This window comes from Leuresthes tenuis, unplaced genomic scaffold (assembly GCF_036924035.1).
Source record: "Leuresthes tenuis unplaced genomic scaffold, fLeuTen1.0.hap1 SCAF_20, whole genome shotgun sequence".
In the NCBI taxonomy this organism is placed as follows: Eukaryota; Metazoa; Chordata; class Actinopteri; order Atheriniformes; family Atherinopsidae; genus Leuresthes; species Leuresthes tenuis.
Window position 1 is genome coordinate 8544488 of NW_027325374.1, and position 19541 is coordinate 8564028.

Below are 19541 nucleotides of genomic sequence, written 5' to 3' on the forward strand. Positions count from 1 at the left end.
GAGAGTTAGAATTTAAATTCAAATCTCTCAAACTAAAGTTGAAGAATAGGGTAAGAAACACATAATCAGTCTTGCTCCAGCACCTTTTTAGGAGCTGTTATAACTATTAGATCTTGCCTTGCAGAACACAAACTGCCTCCCTCTCCCTAATGTGAAAGCATTCATCGCGGTTATTATCATCGCACCACTGTATTGATATTCTCTCACACAAAAATTCCATCTTTAATCTGAACTGTTCACTCCTTATCTGTAAAGATTGGTCAGGGAAAAGACCCGGCCATGTTATTTTCCCTGCTGTCTTAAGTCAGTGTAAGTCTGTGTCTTTATGTCTTTGGAGCCACAGAAGCTGTCATCCTGCCCAACAAACAGTATCCCTTCCTGTTTTCTGAAAGAAACTTGACATTATTGGAATTTATGTTCAATTATGTATTAACAGCAGTCTGTTGTACAAAGTCATTTTAAAGATGGAGGTGTGCAACCTTTGCTTAAGAATTCTAATCCAGAGACTTCCGCCCGCTCAAATTTTAGACCTCAATCTCGATCACCTTTTTCTCTAAAAAAAATACTGAAGAGGGTGGTATTTGAATAATTACATTTCTTTTTAGATGCACACAATAAAGCCATCCACTTTGCCATTTTTATTTTACTTTTGCTTTTAGACCTCACGTTTTACATAATTGACCACAGCAACCTTTTGTTTCACCTGTAGCAATGTGTAGGTGTGACAGGCATAAGATTTGTTTAAGTCTTATTTGTCTGATGGACGCTTTGCTATGAGCCTGAGTGACTCTGCTTAAGCCCATTTCTTCTGAAGTTCCTTTTTTTTTCCCTCTATCGGTTTCATCCTTAGAAAATACATATCATTCCATAGTTATACAGATGACACTCAGATTTACCTGTCTTTGACACCAGTTTCAAAGTGTCTCTCAGAAATCCCTTCGTTAGCTCTCCTTTAGCCGCAAGTAGCCACATAACAGCACCTATGAGCTAACAGAGCAATAGTACACGTTCGTTCACTCATTCATCTTAAAGTATTGGTGAAATAAAGACAGATAATGCCTTATTTAGAGGCTGCATTGTCCCTGCCCTGTTCACTCCGTTATATGGACATATGCCGATCGTGAGTTATCTAAATAGCTTCTGATGAACGCCGATTTTCACCAAACTGTTCTCGGTGAGTAGATAAACGTATTTCATGCCAGAAATAAGGTCTAGGTTTAAAAAAACAGAGTTCCCCTTTAAATGTGTTTTATAAATAAATCTGACTCGACTACTGGAGCTCCAGAATCAGCTATTAGTCTCTTCACCTCCTGCCAGTATACGTCTCAGTTCAGTGAACACATCAAACTGCATCAAACAAGCAGAATAAATGAGATACAGCTCTATCTGTGACTCAGCTTTAGTTTTTTTTCTTTCAAAGCACACACATACATATTTGAAACTGGTTACCAGTGTTTATTGGCTGTAGCGGCATCTGTACAACATTACATTTTTGGCACAAAACTAAAAACTATCCATCCAAAAAGAAGCCTTTGTACTTGAGCTCTGCGTAGAGTAGGCTGTGTGGCTGCTGAGCATGATAGGGCTGTTATCTTCTCTAAAATGCATCTCACTGTAAAAATGTTGCAGTGACTTTACTTAACGAGAAACAGTAATCTCTCAGTGCTGAACTATTGTGTAATACGTCTTGCACTGGAGTATGACAATGTTGTTAAAGCATATTCATTTTATTACCCACTGCAGGTATTTATATACTTATGTTATTCTTATTTGTAGAAATAATATAGTTTGCATCAATAGCAAGAAATATTTATCATTATCATAATATCTGTAGAAATAGTTGTGTTTAGACATAAGGTATCAATTTTAAAATAGATTGTATGTAAATATTGACTAAATGACTGGACAGTTCCAACTTAATACATATCCTTTGAAAATACACGGCAGAGCGAAATACTGATGAAGAATAAAGAGGTCTCTGGGATAATCAGTGTTTGAATAGAAGAACAGCAAGAGATTAAATACACACCTTTTCTCTAAAAGTGGCCACCTTTGGGGCTGCTGTGCTGCTTGGCAAACAAAATAAACACACCAAGCAAGTGAAAACTTTGAAACCGTTTTACCCAGAGCTGCCTACCTACAAAAGCCCAACACTGACACATGAGGTTCCCAAGGGAGAGCTCCTGGCCAGCATCATGAGACATTAGATGGGATGGAGTCCCCATCAGTGTTCAAAATGATATTTCTGTGCTAGCTGACAGTCAGCCTGTAGAGGATGTGGGAAGGCAGATGGCCGTCTAGGCGTAGTAACAGGGCGACACCAGCAGGTTTGTGAGCACGAGCAGCTGGTCGTCAGTGAAGCACTGCCGATGCTCCTGCCAGTTGTCATGGTGGGTGCGCCTGAACTCCGACAGGGTCTTCTTCACCGTCATCTTGAAACAAAAACCAACACACATTCATGCATATCCTGTACTGACCTAAGAAACATCACAAGCTGACGTTAGCTAGAACCACAATTCAGTTTTTAAAACAGTACAACAAAAGCCATTGATGGTCACTGGCTAATCAGCCACTGTCTACCAAACAGTTTGAAAGTAATTAAAATCAGCTGCACTTCTGCTGGTTGCAACAGTTACAGGTCAAATCACCAGCAATAATGTTTCATTGATGAAAAATGTGGTACAACTGCATTTCCAAAAAAAAGTTATTACACTGTAAATTACACTGTGATAAGAACAAAATTTGATGATGTCTGCAAAAATTTCCAAGAACTTGGGACTGGTATGTTTACCACTGTATATTGTCACCTGCTTTAGCAAAACTGGTAAGTATTTGGAGATTCAGGAGACCAATTGCTGAGGCTTGGAAAAGTGAAATGCCATTTTGTTGTTTTTTAATATAAGATTCCATATTCTTAAAAGTACCACTGAAATCCTTTGTTATAGTTTCTGTTTCATCGTACTGCAGAACTTTTCAGAGGCTGACATGTTTAGATTCCAGGCAGGACAGTTAAGCACCCAGACTCTTTTACTACAGAGTCAAGCTGTTGGAAGGTGTGCAGAAAGTTTAGACATGAAGCCATGAAAAAGGTTAGAAGCACCTTCCTTCCCCCGATAACAACCAAGTCAAACAAGGATGAAGATGACTTGCAATTTTAAGTCTCCTCTTTGGAGTGCCTAAACGAAGCTGCTCGCTCTTCGTGATGTGGAGTCACAAAATATAAAATGCAGTGGGGAATCCAACAGAAGCTGACAGTCTCTGAAGCATAGTCTAACATGTTTACACTGATTAAAAAATAAAGAATTATCATTTATTTATGTTAAAATGCCAGCAATAACAATTTTAATATGAAATAGGAAGCTTAGAAATTATTTAGAGTGAAACAAGTTTAGAGTGAAAAGCTAGTTGATTCAACAAGAGCACAAAACAAGGAATTAAACTGTGGGTCACTGGAACTAAAAGATGTACACATCACCTAAATATTAAATGTGTTTGTTTTACACTCTTAGAGATTTGATGGAAGGGAACCAAAATCGATTCAAATTACAGATAAGCTTGTCTGCCTGAAGAAACCAAGAACTTAATTCATTACTTTTACCTTTAAAGTGGTGGCTATCATCCAGTTTCCTCTTTAATATACTGCTCATTTCCTCTAGTTGCGTATTCTCATATGTATTCTCAGCTGTGTTTTCTTGTATTTTCTTTCACATCTCTTTCCCTTTGGAACAGGGGAAACACTTAATTATCATCACTAGCTCCCAATCTTTGGAATGTATAATTCAAAGTCTGCTCCATGGATTATATTATATGTATTCTTCATGCCTGACGCAAAGCCAAAGACATAATTTTCTCCTCAATTGGACAATGAAATTATATTCTTTCAGCTCACACTGTTTTGTGCAAGATGTTTGAGTATGTATGAGTGTGTATGTGCACCTCTATAGGCTGTGGGTCATTGAGATGGTCGCTCAGGTCCATCAGTATCTGAGGCATCCAGTGTGGAACGTCATAGGGGCTTGACAGGATGCACGCACTGAGGCCGAGCACTCCAGCGTGGCGCCGCACTAAATCTGCACACAAACGCACACACACACAAATAGAGTGTTAAAATGGGCTTTAGAATTTCGAGGCTCAAATTTCCTTGGGGGATAAGAAAGGGTAATAGGGCAGATTTTACTGTGATTGTCTCATTGTGTGATTGTGACATGCACTTAATTGTATGTGTGTGTGTGTGTGTGTGTGTGTACCTGTGGAGGCCAGCTCTCCTCTGGCCTTGGGGAGGCAAGTCTGACTCAGCGTCTGGAGCTGTGTCTGCAGACAGGAGTCCAGGGGGAAGAACTGGCACTGCAGTAAACCACTCAGGGTGGTGCACGCCATGTCCCTCACCTTCAGGGAGAGAGAGGAGGAGGGGAGGGAAGGGGAGGGGAGCAGAGCGAAGAGAGAGAAAGAGTCAGAGGTGGAAAAAAAAACAGCCACGGAAATCAGAACTGACAAATAAAGGATTCGGTGGAGAACGCAAGGCATTTTAAGGGCAAGATACACATGTACAATTTAGATATGAGCTGAGGAGGACAGGGCACAGATGTAGAGTTGAGATGAGGCTAAATCCACTCGCAGATCGTCAAAGCCCTCCTGCATCCTTGTACATAAATCCTGAATAAGCAGGGAGTGATAATTGATTCATTAAAACTGACAACGATACCTAGCCAGAGCATTAAGTAATCCAGGCAATATGGTTGCAAGCACAGTCATCACTCATTTTTCACCTATGCTGTACATTCAGATCAGTGGAAGGAGACAGTTTAACAGTTTTTAAAGGAAGACAACTTGGGGAAGGAATGTTAAAAAGCTGACATAACTCAATATTAGAAAACAATTAGAGGATTAAGTCAAAACCAATACTTAGGGTTTAGAACTACATATGGCGTTATTTTTAGATGATTTAAATCACCACCTGAACAGATGTGCAAGACTGCTCCATCAACATACCAGAAACAACTTGAGAAGGGAGGTGGAGCGTTATTTTTTAACAATAACTGTGAACAGAAAAGGATGGGAGGGAGGCAGGGGACAATAAGTTGCTCTTCATAATCCTCATGCAATTACAGCAGAACTGAAGTGGCTGCATCAAACTGGTGCTTTCTGTCCTTTTGCAAACATATTACCTCAAGCTGTTCATCGAGCAGCAGCTGCATCACCAGCTTTCGGATGCAGAGAACCTCAGCGGGCAAACTGAGCAGAGTAAACAAGTTGTAGAAAACCATGATCTGGAGGTAGGTCAGTACAGAATAGCGGGCATGCCACGATCTGTTGCCCGCCATCTAGTAAGAGAATAGGGAAGAGAAAAGGAAAAACTTAATGAGGGAGAGGAAGATGGGGATTCTAAAGAGTTCCCAAGGGTGCAAATAATGACCTGTTGAGGAGAAACAACATTACTCTGTGAACACAAGTTATTTTATGTGTTGTGATAAAATGTGAGGGTGAGAACATTTTAAATCAGCTCAAATACTCCTTTACCTTTAAATGAATCAGAGTCTATGACTCTTTACTTGTGTGTGTCAGTGCTTTTAGCAACACAAGTGCATGTGCCTGGTTTCACAGGCATGTTCCGGTCAGATGAAAATTTCTGGTGATTCTATTGTAGAAGTCAAGGTGATTTATAAGGCATGCGTATATCAACTGCTAGTGACTAAAGTGTTGTACACTAAAAACAGCAATTAGGGCAGGACAAATATTGAATAAAAGGCAGGGGCTTTGAAACAATTAAAAGGTAAATTAGATCAATTTGTGAACATTGTGAAAAAAAATACTCTAATATGGAATTGAAAGCCAAAGAATCAAAATGTCCTTAAGACTAGATTTAAAAACAGAGATTGCTGGAGCCTGCCTAATAGGCAAGAGCAGATGCTTTCATCACTTCAGGGCCAGGAAAGCCAGAAAATACCTAGTTCTCTCTTGGGACAACTAAAAGCAAAGAATCATTAGATCAGAGTGATCTAGAAGGCATTTTTTTTTTGTTTTAAGAGGTCAGAAAGATACAAAATAACTTAATAGGTTAGTTTGACCTCTTAAAACAATATAAGCCAACGATAAAACCTTAAAATGAATCTAAATCTAAAATGTACAGGAAGCAAAAAAGAGGTAACAAGTACCATAGAGATTGTGTTTGTGATAAAAGCTGAGCTACAGCATTCTGGACCAACAGCAGCTGTAAGAGCGAGTGCTGGTTTTTACTGGCATTACTTTGTTAACTACTGAGTATATCTGTTTCTTAAATTCAAAATGAGGTCAAAAATATCACACCCAGGTATTATACATAGGGTTTGAGGTCACTCAGATCCATATGGGAGGTCCCAAATGGGTCCAAAGACCAATAACTCAGTTTTATCCTTATTAAAATTATAAAAGTTCAAGGTCATCTAAGCTTTTATTTTTGAGAGAGTTCATCAAACATCACTAGTTTTATACAAAGGTAAGTTAATCTGAGTGTCTGAGAATATAGAACTCTGGGGGACTCCACAAAAGAGAGGTGTCAGGGAAGATATAGTCATGAAGGCTGACAGCAAAAAGAAGCAATCAAAGCTGAAAGTAGCTTTCCCAAACCTGAGCACAGATTTTAAGTCCACTGTAAATTAAAAAATTGCAACTTTAGTGGACCGTGTTGGAACAGTTTCTTCTTCCCATTTAAATACTATATTATATTTCTTCTATATATTAAAGACACAATTATTTTCCCTATCTAGATTCTTAATGCTAAGCTAACCTAACAATAAGCTTACAATATGTCCACAGCAGAATATCTTGTTGGGTTGGAATGTGAAATTCTGCAGTCCTTTCTCATTGGATCAAACATGAAACTGCAGATACCATTATACATATTCTGAAAGCATTTGAGGACAGAAGCTCTACAACAGCAACTCCCCTGACACACAGACAAGACAGCTAAAAATACTTCAAGCATCATAAAGGGGCAAATTACATTAGCAAAGGGTGTTTTAAGTCTAACACAACATCTAGGCCAGCGTTCTGTTTGGAGCACTACAACAAGTTCACTGGACAGAGTGTGCTATGAGTATTTTATGCATGTGTATGTGTACATACCTCCTCCAGTGCTGCCAGAACCATAGGGATGTGCTCAGGATATAGCAGACCCTGGGACATAAGAGAGAGACACGTGCGTGCATCCTGCTTCATCTCATCATAGCTCTCATCAATCTCCACTGGGGCAATCTGCAGGGAGCGACAAACACAGAGTGAGACGGAGAGGTAGGAAGACACAGCAACGCACCATTTTGAGTAAATGAAGAGAGAAATTGAGTTTAATGGGCAAGTAAGATTGAGTGGGTAATAATGCTGTGCTGGGACCTGTGAGTTTGTGTGTGTCTACGTATGTGTGTCTGTATTCTTACCTTGAAAAGCAGAGGCAGCAGCTGCAGCTGCTGCTGAACAGGAGTGGTGAAAGTTCGCCCAGCACTCGCCATCAACCATTTCAACACTGCAAAAACATACAAATGTTTACTGTGCATTTAGGCACAAACGTGCACACACACAGCAGATTTTGGCTGGCAAATAATAAAACCTACAGACTTGGAGCTGTGACCCTACAGCATCGCTCTGTTGGTAAAACACAGTTCATCATAATTTGGTATCTAATGGCTTGTATAATTCCATAACCAGATATTTGTCTATATAATAGAGATTGCAGCAATGACAGAAATTGGAAGAACAACACTGGATAAAATTAGGATGAAAAATTTGATCTAAATTTAGTTTTTGAAAAAAAGATTGTGGAATCAGATTTGTGGCAAAAAAAATTAACAAAACTTGAAATATCAAACAAGGACAAAAATTCTAATAAGAATAAAACTCACATGAGGCAAAGGAATGAGATAAAAACTGAAAGAAAACTTTTAATTTTCAATTTCTTTGTTCGTTCTGTATGTCTGGTGTTTACACTTCCTTATATGTATGTATATATATATATATATATATATATATATATATATATATATTTTTTTTTTTTTTACTTAAATTGTACAAATAGCAGTTGTTTACATTTGCGGATCGTATTTTCTTTTTTGTTATTTTTTGTGTATAATTTTGCAGCATTACATTACAGACTCCTGCACTACCTCCTATGTTCAGACAGATCCTGCAGTTGCCGGCCCAATGCATTGAGCTTCCCATAAATATCAATTAAATACAATGTGACTTTTTTGCCGACAAACTATTAGAGACAATAAAACGCTGACCAGCCTTATCAAACCTGTTGGCAGCAAAACTACAAGACTGTTATACAAGATACAATTATAACCAGTGATATAGAAGCAGAGGGAGCTGTAAAAATGACTCTGGTGAGTTTACAAGACAAGAACACTAACAGGTGTGAATAAAAACCTTGGTGAAAAATATTCAGTGTAGATCAGTGGGTTTTTTTTATGTATCAAAAAAATTCCTGTCCTTGACAAGAAAGTTTTTAAAAGAAGGTTTTGGTTTTTATGAGCTGAAGTTCTTTGTATCCATGTCTGACATTTACTGCATCAGAAGAACATTCTGAGTTGTAATAAAGAAGTATTAAAGTACAGCTCATTACCGCTTTGCTAATTCTGCCAGCAGTGCCTTCTTATGTAAAGCTAATAGCTCCATCTGGATGCAGTATAGATCCTTTCGTGTACAGGTCTGAGCTTCAGACGGACAATTAGATAAATTTAGGTAATCTTTTAGTTCAAGAGGTAACTACTAGCGATTACTATGAGGTTAAAGTTTCAAACAATTAAAATTTTTCAGTTCACATCTGACATTCTTACAAAGCTGTTACAACAAATGGAGAAAGCACACGCATTAAAAATCACTGAAAAGAGAAAATGCTGCTGAACCTTGAAAATGTTGTTTCTTTTTCATTTGGATGGTATGAGCTCCTACAATAAATATCCACCAAATCTGTTTTTGTATCAAGTTGAGAGAGAGGCAAAGAATGTAAGAAAAGTTTATAGAATACAAAAGTAACACCAAATCCTGTACGATTCCTGTACAACTAGCAAATTAACTGGTGAAAGGTGAGGGTATCATCAAAGACTTTGGCTTTTTTCAGTCATGCCTCACCTATTTGTGCCAAATACTATCAGAGAATCATTGATGTGTTAAAAAAATATTCCTCAGTGAAAGATTGCAAAGAACTTTGGTATTCCATAATCTGTGGTGAATAATACTGTGAAAAAATACATAAACCACTGCAGAGGATACATGACCCTTTGAGCCCTCAGGCAGCACTGCATGAGAGACCGTCATGCTACTATAATCAATATAACCACATCCGTGGAAAACCATTTCTACCCAACTCAGTATGCCGCTGCATCCAGACATGTAACCTGAGACTGTACTGGGGCAGCCATATATCAACTCTGTGTGGAAACACCGCAGAGTTCTATGACACGAGCTCATCTGAGTTGGAGAGAAAGACAGTGGACATGTGTTCTGTGGTCAGATGAGTATGGAAAATCTGACGTTAGGTCCTGAATATATGAAAGATCATCCAGGCTGTTACTAGAGAGGTGAAAAAGCCTGTGTCTGTGATGCATTAGTATTCATGTGTGAAGATACCATGCATGCAGAGGTGTGTATTGGAATTTCAAAGAGACATATGTTACCATTAAGGTGACGTCTTTTTCCAGGAGGTTTGTGGCTATTTTAGCAAGACGATGCCAGACGTCATTCTACATGACTTACAACAGCTGGGCTTCGTAAACACAGAATGTATGTGCTGGACTGGCCCACCAGCAGTCCAGATCTGTTTCGTACTGAACATGTATGGCACATCACAAAGCCGAGAATTAGACTGAAATCTTACATTTAGCAAAAACGGACACAGATATCCTTACAAAACTACAGCAATTAGTATCTTCAGTTCCCAAATGTGTAAGAAGTGTAATTAAAACAAGTTACGTTAATGTAACAGTTGTAAACATGTCTCTATCCCAACTTTTTTGAGTGATTGCTATTGCTAGCATGAAGTACTAGTATTATTTATATTTTTAAACATCTGAAAATCACGTCTTTATATCTGTGTCTTTCAAATAAAGTTTTTTTTTAAGAAATATAGATTCGTCTATAGATACGTTTCTAATACATTTTAAAAATCTTTTCTGTAAATGGGGTTTGTATAATGTAACCTCTGATACTTTTCACTGGAGAGTTCCATTATATAACTATACACAACAGCAAGTTAATTATATGTCACGCAAAGTAAAAAAAGAAAAGAAAAAAAAATTGTTGTATGGATGCAAACATTCTTTGAACTTGAACCATACCATACCATATTTTCTTTAAAATTCAATATAAATATTTCTGTAAAAATACATTTGAAAAAATAAATCAATGAGGAGCCCCTAACTTGTGTCATCTAGTGCGCTCGTCTATTTCATCAAGAGAAAAAGCTGTCATGTATATGTATATACTTTTTTCCCAGAGCCTAAGTCTATATGGATAGATTCATCATGTCCATCCACACACAGTTTAGTTTCTTATATCCATATTCTCACCCGTCTTCAGCAGTTTGACAGCCTGGGTGCACTCATCCGTCTCATGGGTGTTCTCCTCGTGGACGTGGTTGTGGATCTCTGGCTCCGATGTGAGGGGCTTCAGTCGCTCCAGGACTCGAGTGACAAATTCTGCCACGTGGGGAGAGATCGTGGGCCTCGTGTGGGGCAAGGCCACGTCTATCATGAAGATATAGGTCAGGACACTGGAGAGAAGGGGTGAAGGAGGAGAAGCAGAGTTGGAGGAGGGGAGAGGAAAAGAGTCACAAATGCAAAATTAGAGCAGCTGAGACAGCCATGGGGCTTTAAAGTGAACATATGAGCAAATGACGTATGTAATCCAGAAGAACGAGCACCAAATTAATGTTGTACCTCCCAATGCGCTCTCTGACGTTCTTATACACCTGGGTGAGTTTGGGCTCCAGATAAGCTAGCAGCCTGTGCAGCAGTTCAGAAACTCTCCACTGCTGCTGGGCCAGGCCTCCTTGAAGCACATACAGCAAACTGACACAAAGGAGAGGGCAGAAGGATGGGTAAGTCACCGTGTGATGCTGAAGCAGAATTTATCAGCTCAGATCAATAACGCTGTCTGAAATTAGAATCTTGGGAAACAACTGACATGACATAAACACACACAGTCATACCTGGCATCCCTGAATGAACCACCCTCCCCACTGAGGGGGCTCTCCATCAGCAGCTCGAACAGCCAGTGGAGTTTCCTGGGGTCCCTGCCCTCCTGTTGGACAGCATTCAGTGTAAAACAGTGTTATTTTTAGAATATTTCACATAAACAAGTTGTACTGTATGCACATGCATTACTGCCAGAATATTTGTGAACCCTTCTTGAATTTTCCCTATTTTTGTATAAATAGATGGGTTTCTGTGCAACATCACCACAGAGGATTGTGCACAACTAGGGAGTAGACAGCGTCACATAATTTTTTTTTACTTTTTTCTTCAATCAAAAGCAACAAACGTATCTCCTAGCTGATCACTATCAGCCGTACCACCAAAAGAGGATGGCACACTGCTGTTAAATGTATGTATTCTATATTTTCTATATTTTAGATACATGTCCCATGAAATTGTATGTTTCCTGTTACATTGAGATACATGCAAAAACAGCTTCATAGTACACATAGTTCTGGAAAAAGAATATAATTACAAAATAGTAAAAATTTGTTGCTAATAGAAAATAAGAAAAACCTCTGGCCATGCTAGCTGATCTCTATCCTGAGGTTTTAAGTAAAAAGACTACGAGCATATCTAAAATGTGTTAGATGTAATGAGTGGAATTATTACCACCCGAGCTTTGCTGTTTATATACGATAATACAGCAGTAAAAACACAAAGCAAACGATAACGCGTAATCTTATTAGATTTGTAGGTCATAAAATAAGCAGTGAACAAATCAAAATGTTAATAATGGCAGGAGATGAAAAGTGAGAGGATGTTTTCATGATTCATCATGACTGGTGGTGTCATTGAGATTCAGAGATCAAAGAAATATACAGATGAGCATAAATATATGATCCTCAACTGTTTAGATGTAAAATGAATGGATGAACAACCACTTTTCTTCAGTGACAAAAGCTATGCTCCATGTAGTGTGTTTGTACGCATGATAACAACTCACACAAGCTGTAGCGATGCATGTGCCCCAGTCTGCGTAGGTTTCCACTGTGATGTTGGTCAATGCTGTCCTGATCAAAGGGCACAAAAGCTGCCATAACCTGTCCACCTAAGCACACACACACAATAATGAAAGTTTTATTGATATTGACTTTTCTTATCAAAAGGCTGTGCAGTGTGTATATGTGGAGATGTGTGCACCTTGCTGAAATTCCAGTGTTTGCTGCCTCTGATTAGTCCTGCTGTAATCTCACACACACAGCGCTGGGAGCTCTCATGGGGGTCACTGGCAAGCTGCTCCAGGTGAGGCCATAGCAATGGCAGGAACACGTCGCCATAGTTACGAAACAGCCCCTGTCAATCAAGCATGAGCAGGAGGGTTTATTTGGCAAGGAAGTTTTTTTTACTAGGAAAAGACAGATTTTAGTCGTCTCTTTGATATAAGTAAACTTCTGCATGACGAAGAACAATAAATCAAGGAGGAGGAAGACAGAAATTGCAACTTTGTGAATTTCAGACGTGAAATCTTGTGTCACTTTTTTGTAAAAGGCTTGTCATATCGTCAGGGGATGAGTGTTAAAACTGCACCTTGAAGAGACAGAAGCGTCTAGGGTTGAAGCTGTCTTTTCCTTTCCGCTCTTCCAGAGACAGAAACTCTATCAGCTGGTCGATAAACTCGGGGTCCGAGAAATATTCAAAGATGATCTTTTCACCCTGAGTGACACACGAGCGCATTACAAAATGTTGTAACAGTAATAGTGAGTCATCTTTGAGAGATTTTGTGTGTTGTGCAGCATGAGCATGCACCTCACTCATCTCCTCATATGGCAGGTCATCTTGGGGCTTTTCAGAAGCTGCATTGATCATAATTTCTCTGAATGGAGCAGGAGACAAAGAAAAGGCTGCTGTGATTTATAGATAACATCACAAAGAAAAAATGTGGATAGACACATACTGTCTTCAAATAAGCAGCAAGAATAAATGGATGATTATAAAGTCAGTTAGTCAGCAAGCCATCTGACTACCAAGACAGCCAACGCTCTGCCTATACATCAATTCTTCTATTTAGGGCAGGCAGTAAGTCGTTCATTCAGCCTTATCTGGGTTGGGTCATGACAGGAAGTCAGTTCAACCCTCAGCTAGTTATCCAGCCACCCAGATCAGTCATAGAGCAGGTAGTCAGACACAAATGTGGCCACAAAGCCACAGAGACAAGCACCAAATCAACCAGGCAGTTAAGTCAATCAGCGATTTAGTTCTTTCCAACAAAGCACTTAATCAGCCTTTGAGTTTTAAACCATCTCCACCATCTTAACTCTCATTTTTGTCTTTACCTCGGCCATGAGTAGTAGCCCCAGTGTGTTTTCTCCACACACTGCAGAGAGTCCCACTGTTCCTGAGTCAGAGGTAGGTTGTTGCTGTCGTATTGCAGCCAGCAATTCCCCTCGCGATCCCCAACACACACCCCCTCTGGATCCTGGATACCACCTATGAAACCACAAATGAAATGCAACTGTATTAAAACACCCTGGACACTCATAGTTGAGGCTAACACTTGTCTTGCTCTTGGGTGTGTGTTTGCAGTGGAAGGTTTGGGAGAGTTGCCCCTTTTCTTGACACAAAACAAAAACGACTTTCTAATTTCAAGCAATTTATCAGCTAATAAAAAACAAATGAAGACGTATATTATGTTCTAACTGTTTACTCAGTGGTAAATTACCACATAATTAGTCTCTACATCATGATGCATTACTTAGTTGAAATGGAAAACCAAAAAAATCCCACCTTTTCTAACAAGAACTAAAAGTGAGCGCTGTACAGTGTGTGTGTACTCACTGATATCTGAGGGCTTCACTGCCACTTTCTTTCTTGGTCGTTTCAGCTGTTTTAGGATAGCAGCCACTGCTGAGATTGCAACCTAAGAGAGAGAACGACAATGCTGATAAATAATAAAGAAAGGTTTCACAGATTTTTCATCTTAACTGTTGCCTTCTGTAGAGAATCGTATTTATATTTACAGGTTTACAGGTAGGACAGATGGCAATATAGGGCTCCCAGGGGTATAAAAAACACTGAGCATTAAAGAGGACACAATAGTTTTTTTTTCTTCTTCTGTTTGGGTGGTGGTGGGTGAGCCCTTCATTTTGACTTTATTTTTTATTTTTTCTGCTTGTCTGACTAGCTAAAAAAGGTTAAAAAGTTCAAGCTGCAGCAGCAAAGAACTAAATATTGTGTTTTTTAGAAAACCCCCAACATACATCTAAAAGTTTAAATGAGCCTAATATTTTCTTAAAAAGGTCTGAACGGACATTATCTATCATACCTATGATAGGGAGTGGAGTGAAATAATCCCATCTCAGTTTAACATTATCCAGGAACCTGTACTTCCGTCCAAGTTAAATATACAATCAGTTTGCATCTGAGTTAATCCAAGAAGAGAATTAGGGTTAGGGCTGAGTGTAATGAGATAATGCAGATTGTTAACTTGGTAAGTCATCCAAGGTTTTCTGACTGTGGATATGAACGCATTCAGTTAAACAGGGAGATGCTGGATGATCAGTTACAAACATAGATATGAAGCGGGCAAATATAAGAATATAATCTGTCTTAAAGTGAGACAACTGTTGCAACCAAATGGATTCTGCAACCAATTATTTTAATTGTTCAGTGTTTTTAATAATTTTTACAACAAACTTTAATACTTTAATCAGTCTCTGTTTTAGAAAAGCAAATCCTTTATCTGCAAATCTATCTCCTAAATAGATGCTCATGTGGGAACAACCAAAGATTTAGAAGCAAGGAAGGAAGAGAAAAGATCCTCCCATTATCAGTGCACAAAGTTTTTCTTTTTCTTTTTCCAAGAGAACTGATTGTTCAGTGAGCAATGTTTTTACATATCTCTACTCTATAACCTTTTCTGAACCAAGAAAACCCATAGTTAAACCAGATGTGACCTTACCTGCTTCTCAGCACAGGGTTCTGTACTGTTGTCGTTAATCTTGAAATTGCTGTTACGTTTGACAATTGTGCTGATTGTAATTTAGCACCCCAAAAATAGATTATTTTTTTTGCCCGAGTCCCTTTTTGCCGATCATTCACTCTCATTTCTTAGTTTTTTTCTTTGCTGCTCTGTTTCAGTAATGTTCAGTATTCAGTAATGACTCTCCTCAATTAATAGTTTCAATAATTATAATAGAATTAATTGAAAATAAATTGTTCATTCTCTTATCTCTAAAAACATGAACATCAAAAACGCTGCTGTTTGGGTCCTCCTTGATGGGCAGCTGCTGGCAAGAAAGCCGTTGTTACACTGAAGGGAAAAAGAAAGAAACTCATGCTGTAACCACAACTCATGGGCGGACAGCATATTGTTCGCTGAGACTGTGAAGAGTAAGGGGCAAACCTAAATGGACTGAACTGACATTTGAAGTTTGTTCTTTAATGTGATGCAGTAAAGCAATTAATTCACTATCTTCTGTGCACACTCATGTTCATGGAGCTCATTTCCATTCTTTGGTTGTTTAACAAGCTTTGCATGTTTGCAAGTTACACAATAAGGTAATTCGCAAGGTAACTTAAGCAACGAACACAGTATATGTGAGCCGACGCTAAAGTGTGAGGCTCTTGTTGTATAGCAGCTGCTGTCTGGCTTGTTTAGAGCATCTGTTCTGTCTGATAGAATACTGATGTTAGTGATTTAGATTTGATTTGGTTGGATTTAAGTATGATCAACACCTGTTGGAAGATGTCATTATGAAACAAGACATATTAGGACATACATAGCTTGCTTATTGTAACTGACTTTTTTGTAATGGAGGACACAGAGCAAGTAACTTAATCTGAAGTTAGACTTTTAACAAAAAGCATATGACTGCTAAGAAAGACATGCATTCAGTTTTCTATTTGGTTTTTCATAAGGTATGTAGTTTGGGTTTTTCTGGAGGATATTCTGTGTCTTTATATATGTTCCTGATTAAATAAAATATACATCAAATGAAATAAGTATGGTGCATATTTTGTTAAACTGTAATTTTGTTCATGTGAAAGTGAAGAGACAGGTAGAATGATCCGTTGTTTCTGGCACCAGACCAGAACATATAAGGCAAAGTTCTTTCTGTAGCAAAGTTAGCATCAAGATGCTCAGATCATCAGAAGCAAGACAAGCTACATATGATAATGTATCTTTAGGGACAACTCACTACACTATATAAGTAAGGAAGTTTTTCACATGACCTGCTGGACAAGAACAGATGATAATCATGTATCTGTTCTGCCTCAACCTGAGCTACTTGCTTGTATTAATGTGCCCTGGTTGAAGTCTCATGATGCCTTCTTCTTTCTTTCTTTAGAAAAGAATAATCAATAAATATCCTATTTTCAATATACTTAGGATGCAATTGGGACACAGCATCTGTTTAAACAACAACAATGTTTAAATCTATATGTGAGAGCAGTATTCAATATCTATGCTTACAGGTTTCTTCAGCATTAGAAACCAAGGGAGATTTGTGTGTTTGAGGCTCAATTTTATATCTGAAAAAACTAATGGAAAAAAGCTTTTAGCCACCCCATTTCCATTTTTATAACCAAAAGTAACAAAATACCTACCATGCAATGTTTAAATATCATCTCCACACAAAAAAAAATATCACACACACACACACACACACACACACACACACACACACACACACGCAAACACACACAGGTCCAGACCTTGCGTATGCTGATGGAGTCATGTACAAGACTCTGTGTGAAGTAGAGGACAGCATCAGGGGGGAGCGGGTGATCGTCCCTCAGCAGGAGAGCCAACAAATCTGTGGCCATGTGCTCAAACTTCCAGGGTCTAAAACACAAGCAGAAGGCATGCAAACACGTCTTAAAATCAGTCATATGATTTTCAATATACCGGTAATTTTTTCACTAATTAGCTATTGTATTTACAGCCGTAAATCTCTCAGTTGAGGCGGTCAAAATTTCTGCCAGTGCTTTAAGAGTAGCACTTACATGATATATTTTTCATAGTGAAGTCTGACACATTGTAGTTATGCACTAAACATATAAAGTTTACAGATGAGGTAAAAAACATACAAGTCTCTGTCTTCAAGGCAGTCCAAGAGGTCATTGACAAGCTTCTCATATTTCCTGTACAAAAGAAAAACAAACCTTGGTCAGTTGTACTTCTAATTCTTGTGATAGTAAGAAGAAACATTAAAAGACAAGGTAAAATGGCTCTCTTGCTCCTGTGTAACCTCAAGAAGAACAACAACAAAAATAACAACAATATTCCTACCGTGCAGCGACCACATTTCTAATTCGCTGGCGCTGAATCCCCTCCTTCATCTCCTCTTTGGATGGCACCTCTAACCAAGGCCTGGGAGTTTGCGCAATTTCATAGGCTATTTCAACACATCTCTCAGATACCTAAATGCCCAAAGTGGTCAAATACAAAAGTGAGCAAAAGCATTCCAGGTGATGGTAGCATGTTGACTGTTAATGGACACACTGCTCACAGTGAAGAAGATCCCAATGGTGTCATGCTGGCGGTGGATCCTGTCCGTGATGTCATCAAGCAAGCGACCAATGGACGGCTTCTCCAGGGTCATCGATGGTGACAAACCACAGCGCACCAGAGCAGGCCACATCTCCCCCACACAGTCCCAATCCCTTGCACTGGCCAGACCAAAACCACTATGTGCACCCAGAAGGCAGTACAGAGCACCCTGATGAAGACACACACACTTACTAACATCAAATGAGCAAGCAAATCAGTTATGTCTGATTTGAGATTGGGGCTCAATTTCATATTAAACATGCCACAAGGAGCTGTTAAAGCCAGACACATTTCAAAAGCGCATCATAGACATGTGGCTTAAATGACATCGCTGGCACTTCAAATAATCTGGAGATGCTCATCAGCTGTTCATAGGAAAATCCAAAAGATCTTCACAGAGACGGTGTAGAAGCTGTCATGAGTTACATTTTCCTCTATATTACTCCTCAGAGGAGAAAGAGAACACTATAGAATGGGAATTAACTTCACTGTTCTTGTTAGGTTGACTTGACTCTCTTCAAGTAATTTAGTCTTGTGTAGCATCAGCTGACATTAGTTATGACATTAGTCTTATCAACTACTGCTACAGAAGACTGGAAGTTACGTGAACATCCAGCCTTAATTTCATACAATGTGTGCCCATTTTCACTGCTCTCTAGCATGAAGTTTGTCCAAGTGCACTTTGGTTGTAGCAAACAGTCACAATGTAAAGTGTAAATCTGACACGAATCCTCAATAAGCCCTCTTATTCATTTAATCATTTCAGTGAACAGTGTGTGTACAGTGTCAGATCCCAAACACTTCGGAGTTAAAGCTATCATGTAGGAATGGGATGAAAATCCTCAAAGCCTATGAGCAGAACTGATCAACAATTGATGAAAATATTTAGTTCCATTGTTGCCCACGGGGGTACTTCAGGACTTTCAAGCCCAACTATATAAGACCAGCATACTGTATCAACACCACCCCACACCAGAAATACAGTGTCTTTTACACAGATCAAAAAGTTTCTTTTTGACTTTTTACTGGGAATCTGTAAGATTTAGCTTTGGTAGTTTTGTAACAACACTACGAAGAGTTAACATTCACAATAACTACAATTATTTGTATAGTTTTAAAACAGTTAACTCATTTATTACACATACAATATGCTAAAAAAAAAAAAAGTTTATACTTGACAAAAGTTTACAATGAAAATGTTTTTTTAACCAGTAGGAAGTGTAAGAAAAAATCCAGTGTGTGGAAATAAGCCTATGAAAGAGTAATAAGGCATGACACTGATCTTGCCTTTCCACCTTCCAGACAAGACCAAAAGCACTGTTTCCCTGACAGTATATTACCTCTAACCCTTCATCTGCAGCCTGGCCCTGGGGATAGTCAGCAAAAACTGATCAGCAAAGTGTGAAAAGAGAGAAGGGCAAATATGTGGGTTGAAACCAACCCCCCTAAACATCATGCAGTAAAACTTTAAAATCAATGCAGTGGGCCAAGATGTTTACACCGAGACCTGTGCAGCCAACAAATACATACTAAGAATGCAGCTACTTTCATGTTCAGCACCACGGAGAGTGAACACTATTAATATGCGTTAAATGGGTATGCGGGAGTGTGTGGATGATACCTTGAACTGCTGCTCTGTGACTGTGGTGTGCTGTGGCGACAGCATTTGTAAGATGCGGGGAATTATGTCTCTGTAAGAGAAGCTAAAGGTTCCCATTGCGGTCATCAGCACATTCTGTGCCCTGCTGCGTACCTGCAAGGGCACAAACGCACACGCGGTCACATACATGCACATGTATACATCTACAGCAAGTTTCTAT

General features: G+C 38.9%; 1 protein-coding gene across 2 annotated transcripts in view; it reads right to left on the bottom strand.

Moving 5' to 3' along the window:
- Positions 1-1434: 1434 nt before the first annotated feature.
- The window catches only part of psme4b (proteasome activator subunit 4b), a 38350-nt gene continuing 20243 nt past the window's right edge, over positions 1435-19541 (bottom strand). Inside the window, exons 28-47 of one of the 2 annotated variants that reach the window (XM_072373189.1) lie at positions 19343-19474; positions 17681-17890; positions 17461-17591; positions 17259-17312; positions 16884-17013; positions 14004-14085; positions 13502-13655; positions 12975-13041; positions 12756-12881; positions 12369-12521; positions 12172-12276; positions 11180-11271; positions 10908-11039; positions 10539-10741; positions 7410-7495; positions 7102-7230; positions 5166-5321; positions 4248-4386; positions 3937-4070; positions 1435-2432 (exon numbers count right to left, since the gene is read on the bottom strand). In XM_072373189.1, the coding sequence (XP_072229290.1) occupies positions 2298-2432; positions 3937-4070; positions 4248-4386; positions 5166-5321; positions 7102-7230; positions 7410-7495; positions 10539-10741; positions 10908-11039; positions 11180-11271; positions 12172-12276; positions 12369-12521; positions 12756-12881; positions 12975-13041; positions 13502-13655; positions 14004-14085; positions 16884-17013; positions 17259-17312; positions 17461-17591; positions 17681-17890; positions 19343-19474 (2550 nt within the window). In that variant the 3' untranslated portion in view covers positions 1435-2297. Of the gene's footprint in view, positions 2433-3936; positions 4071-4247; positions 4387-5165; positions 5322-7101; positions 7231-7409; positions 7496-10538; positions 10742-10907; positions 11040-11179; positions 11272-12171; positions 12277-12368; positions 12522-12755; positions 12882-12974; positions 13042-13501; positions 13656-13968; positions 14086-16883; positions 17014-17258; positions 17313-17460; positions 17592-17680; positions 17891-19342; positions 19475-19541 lie in introns of both variants that reach the window. The other variant, XM_072373190.1, reaches the window with a different exon arrangement.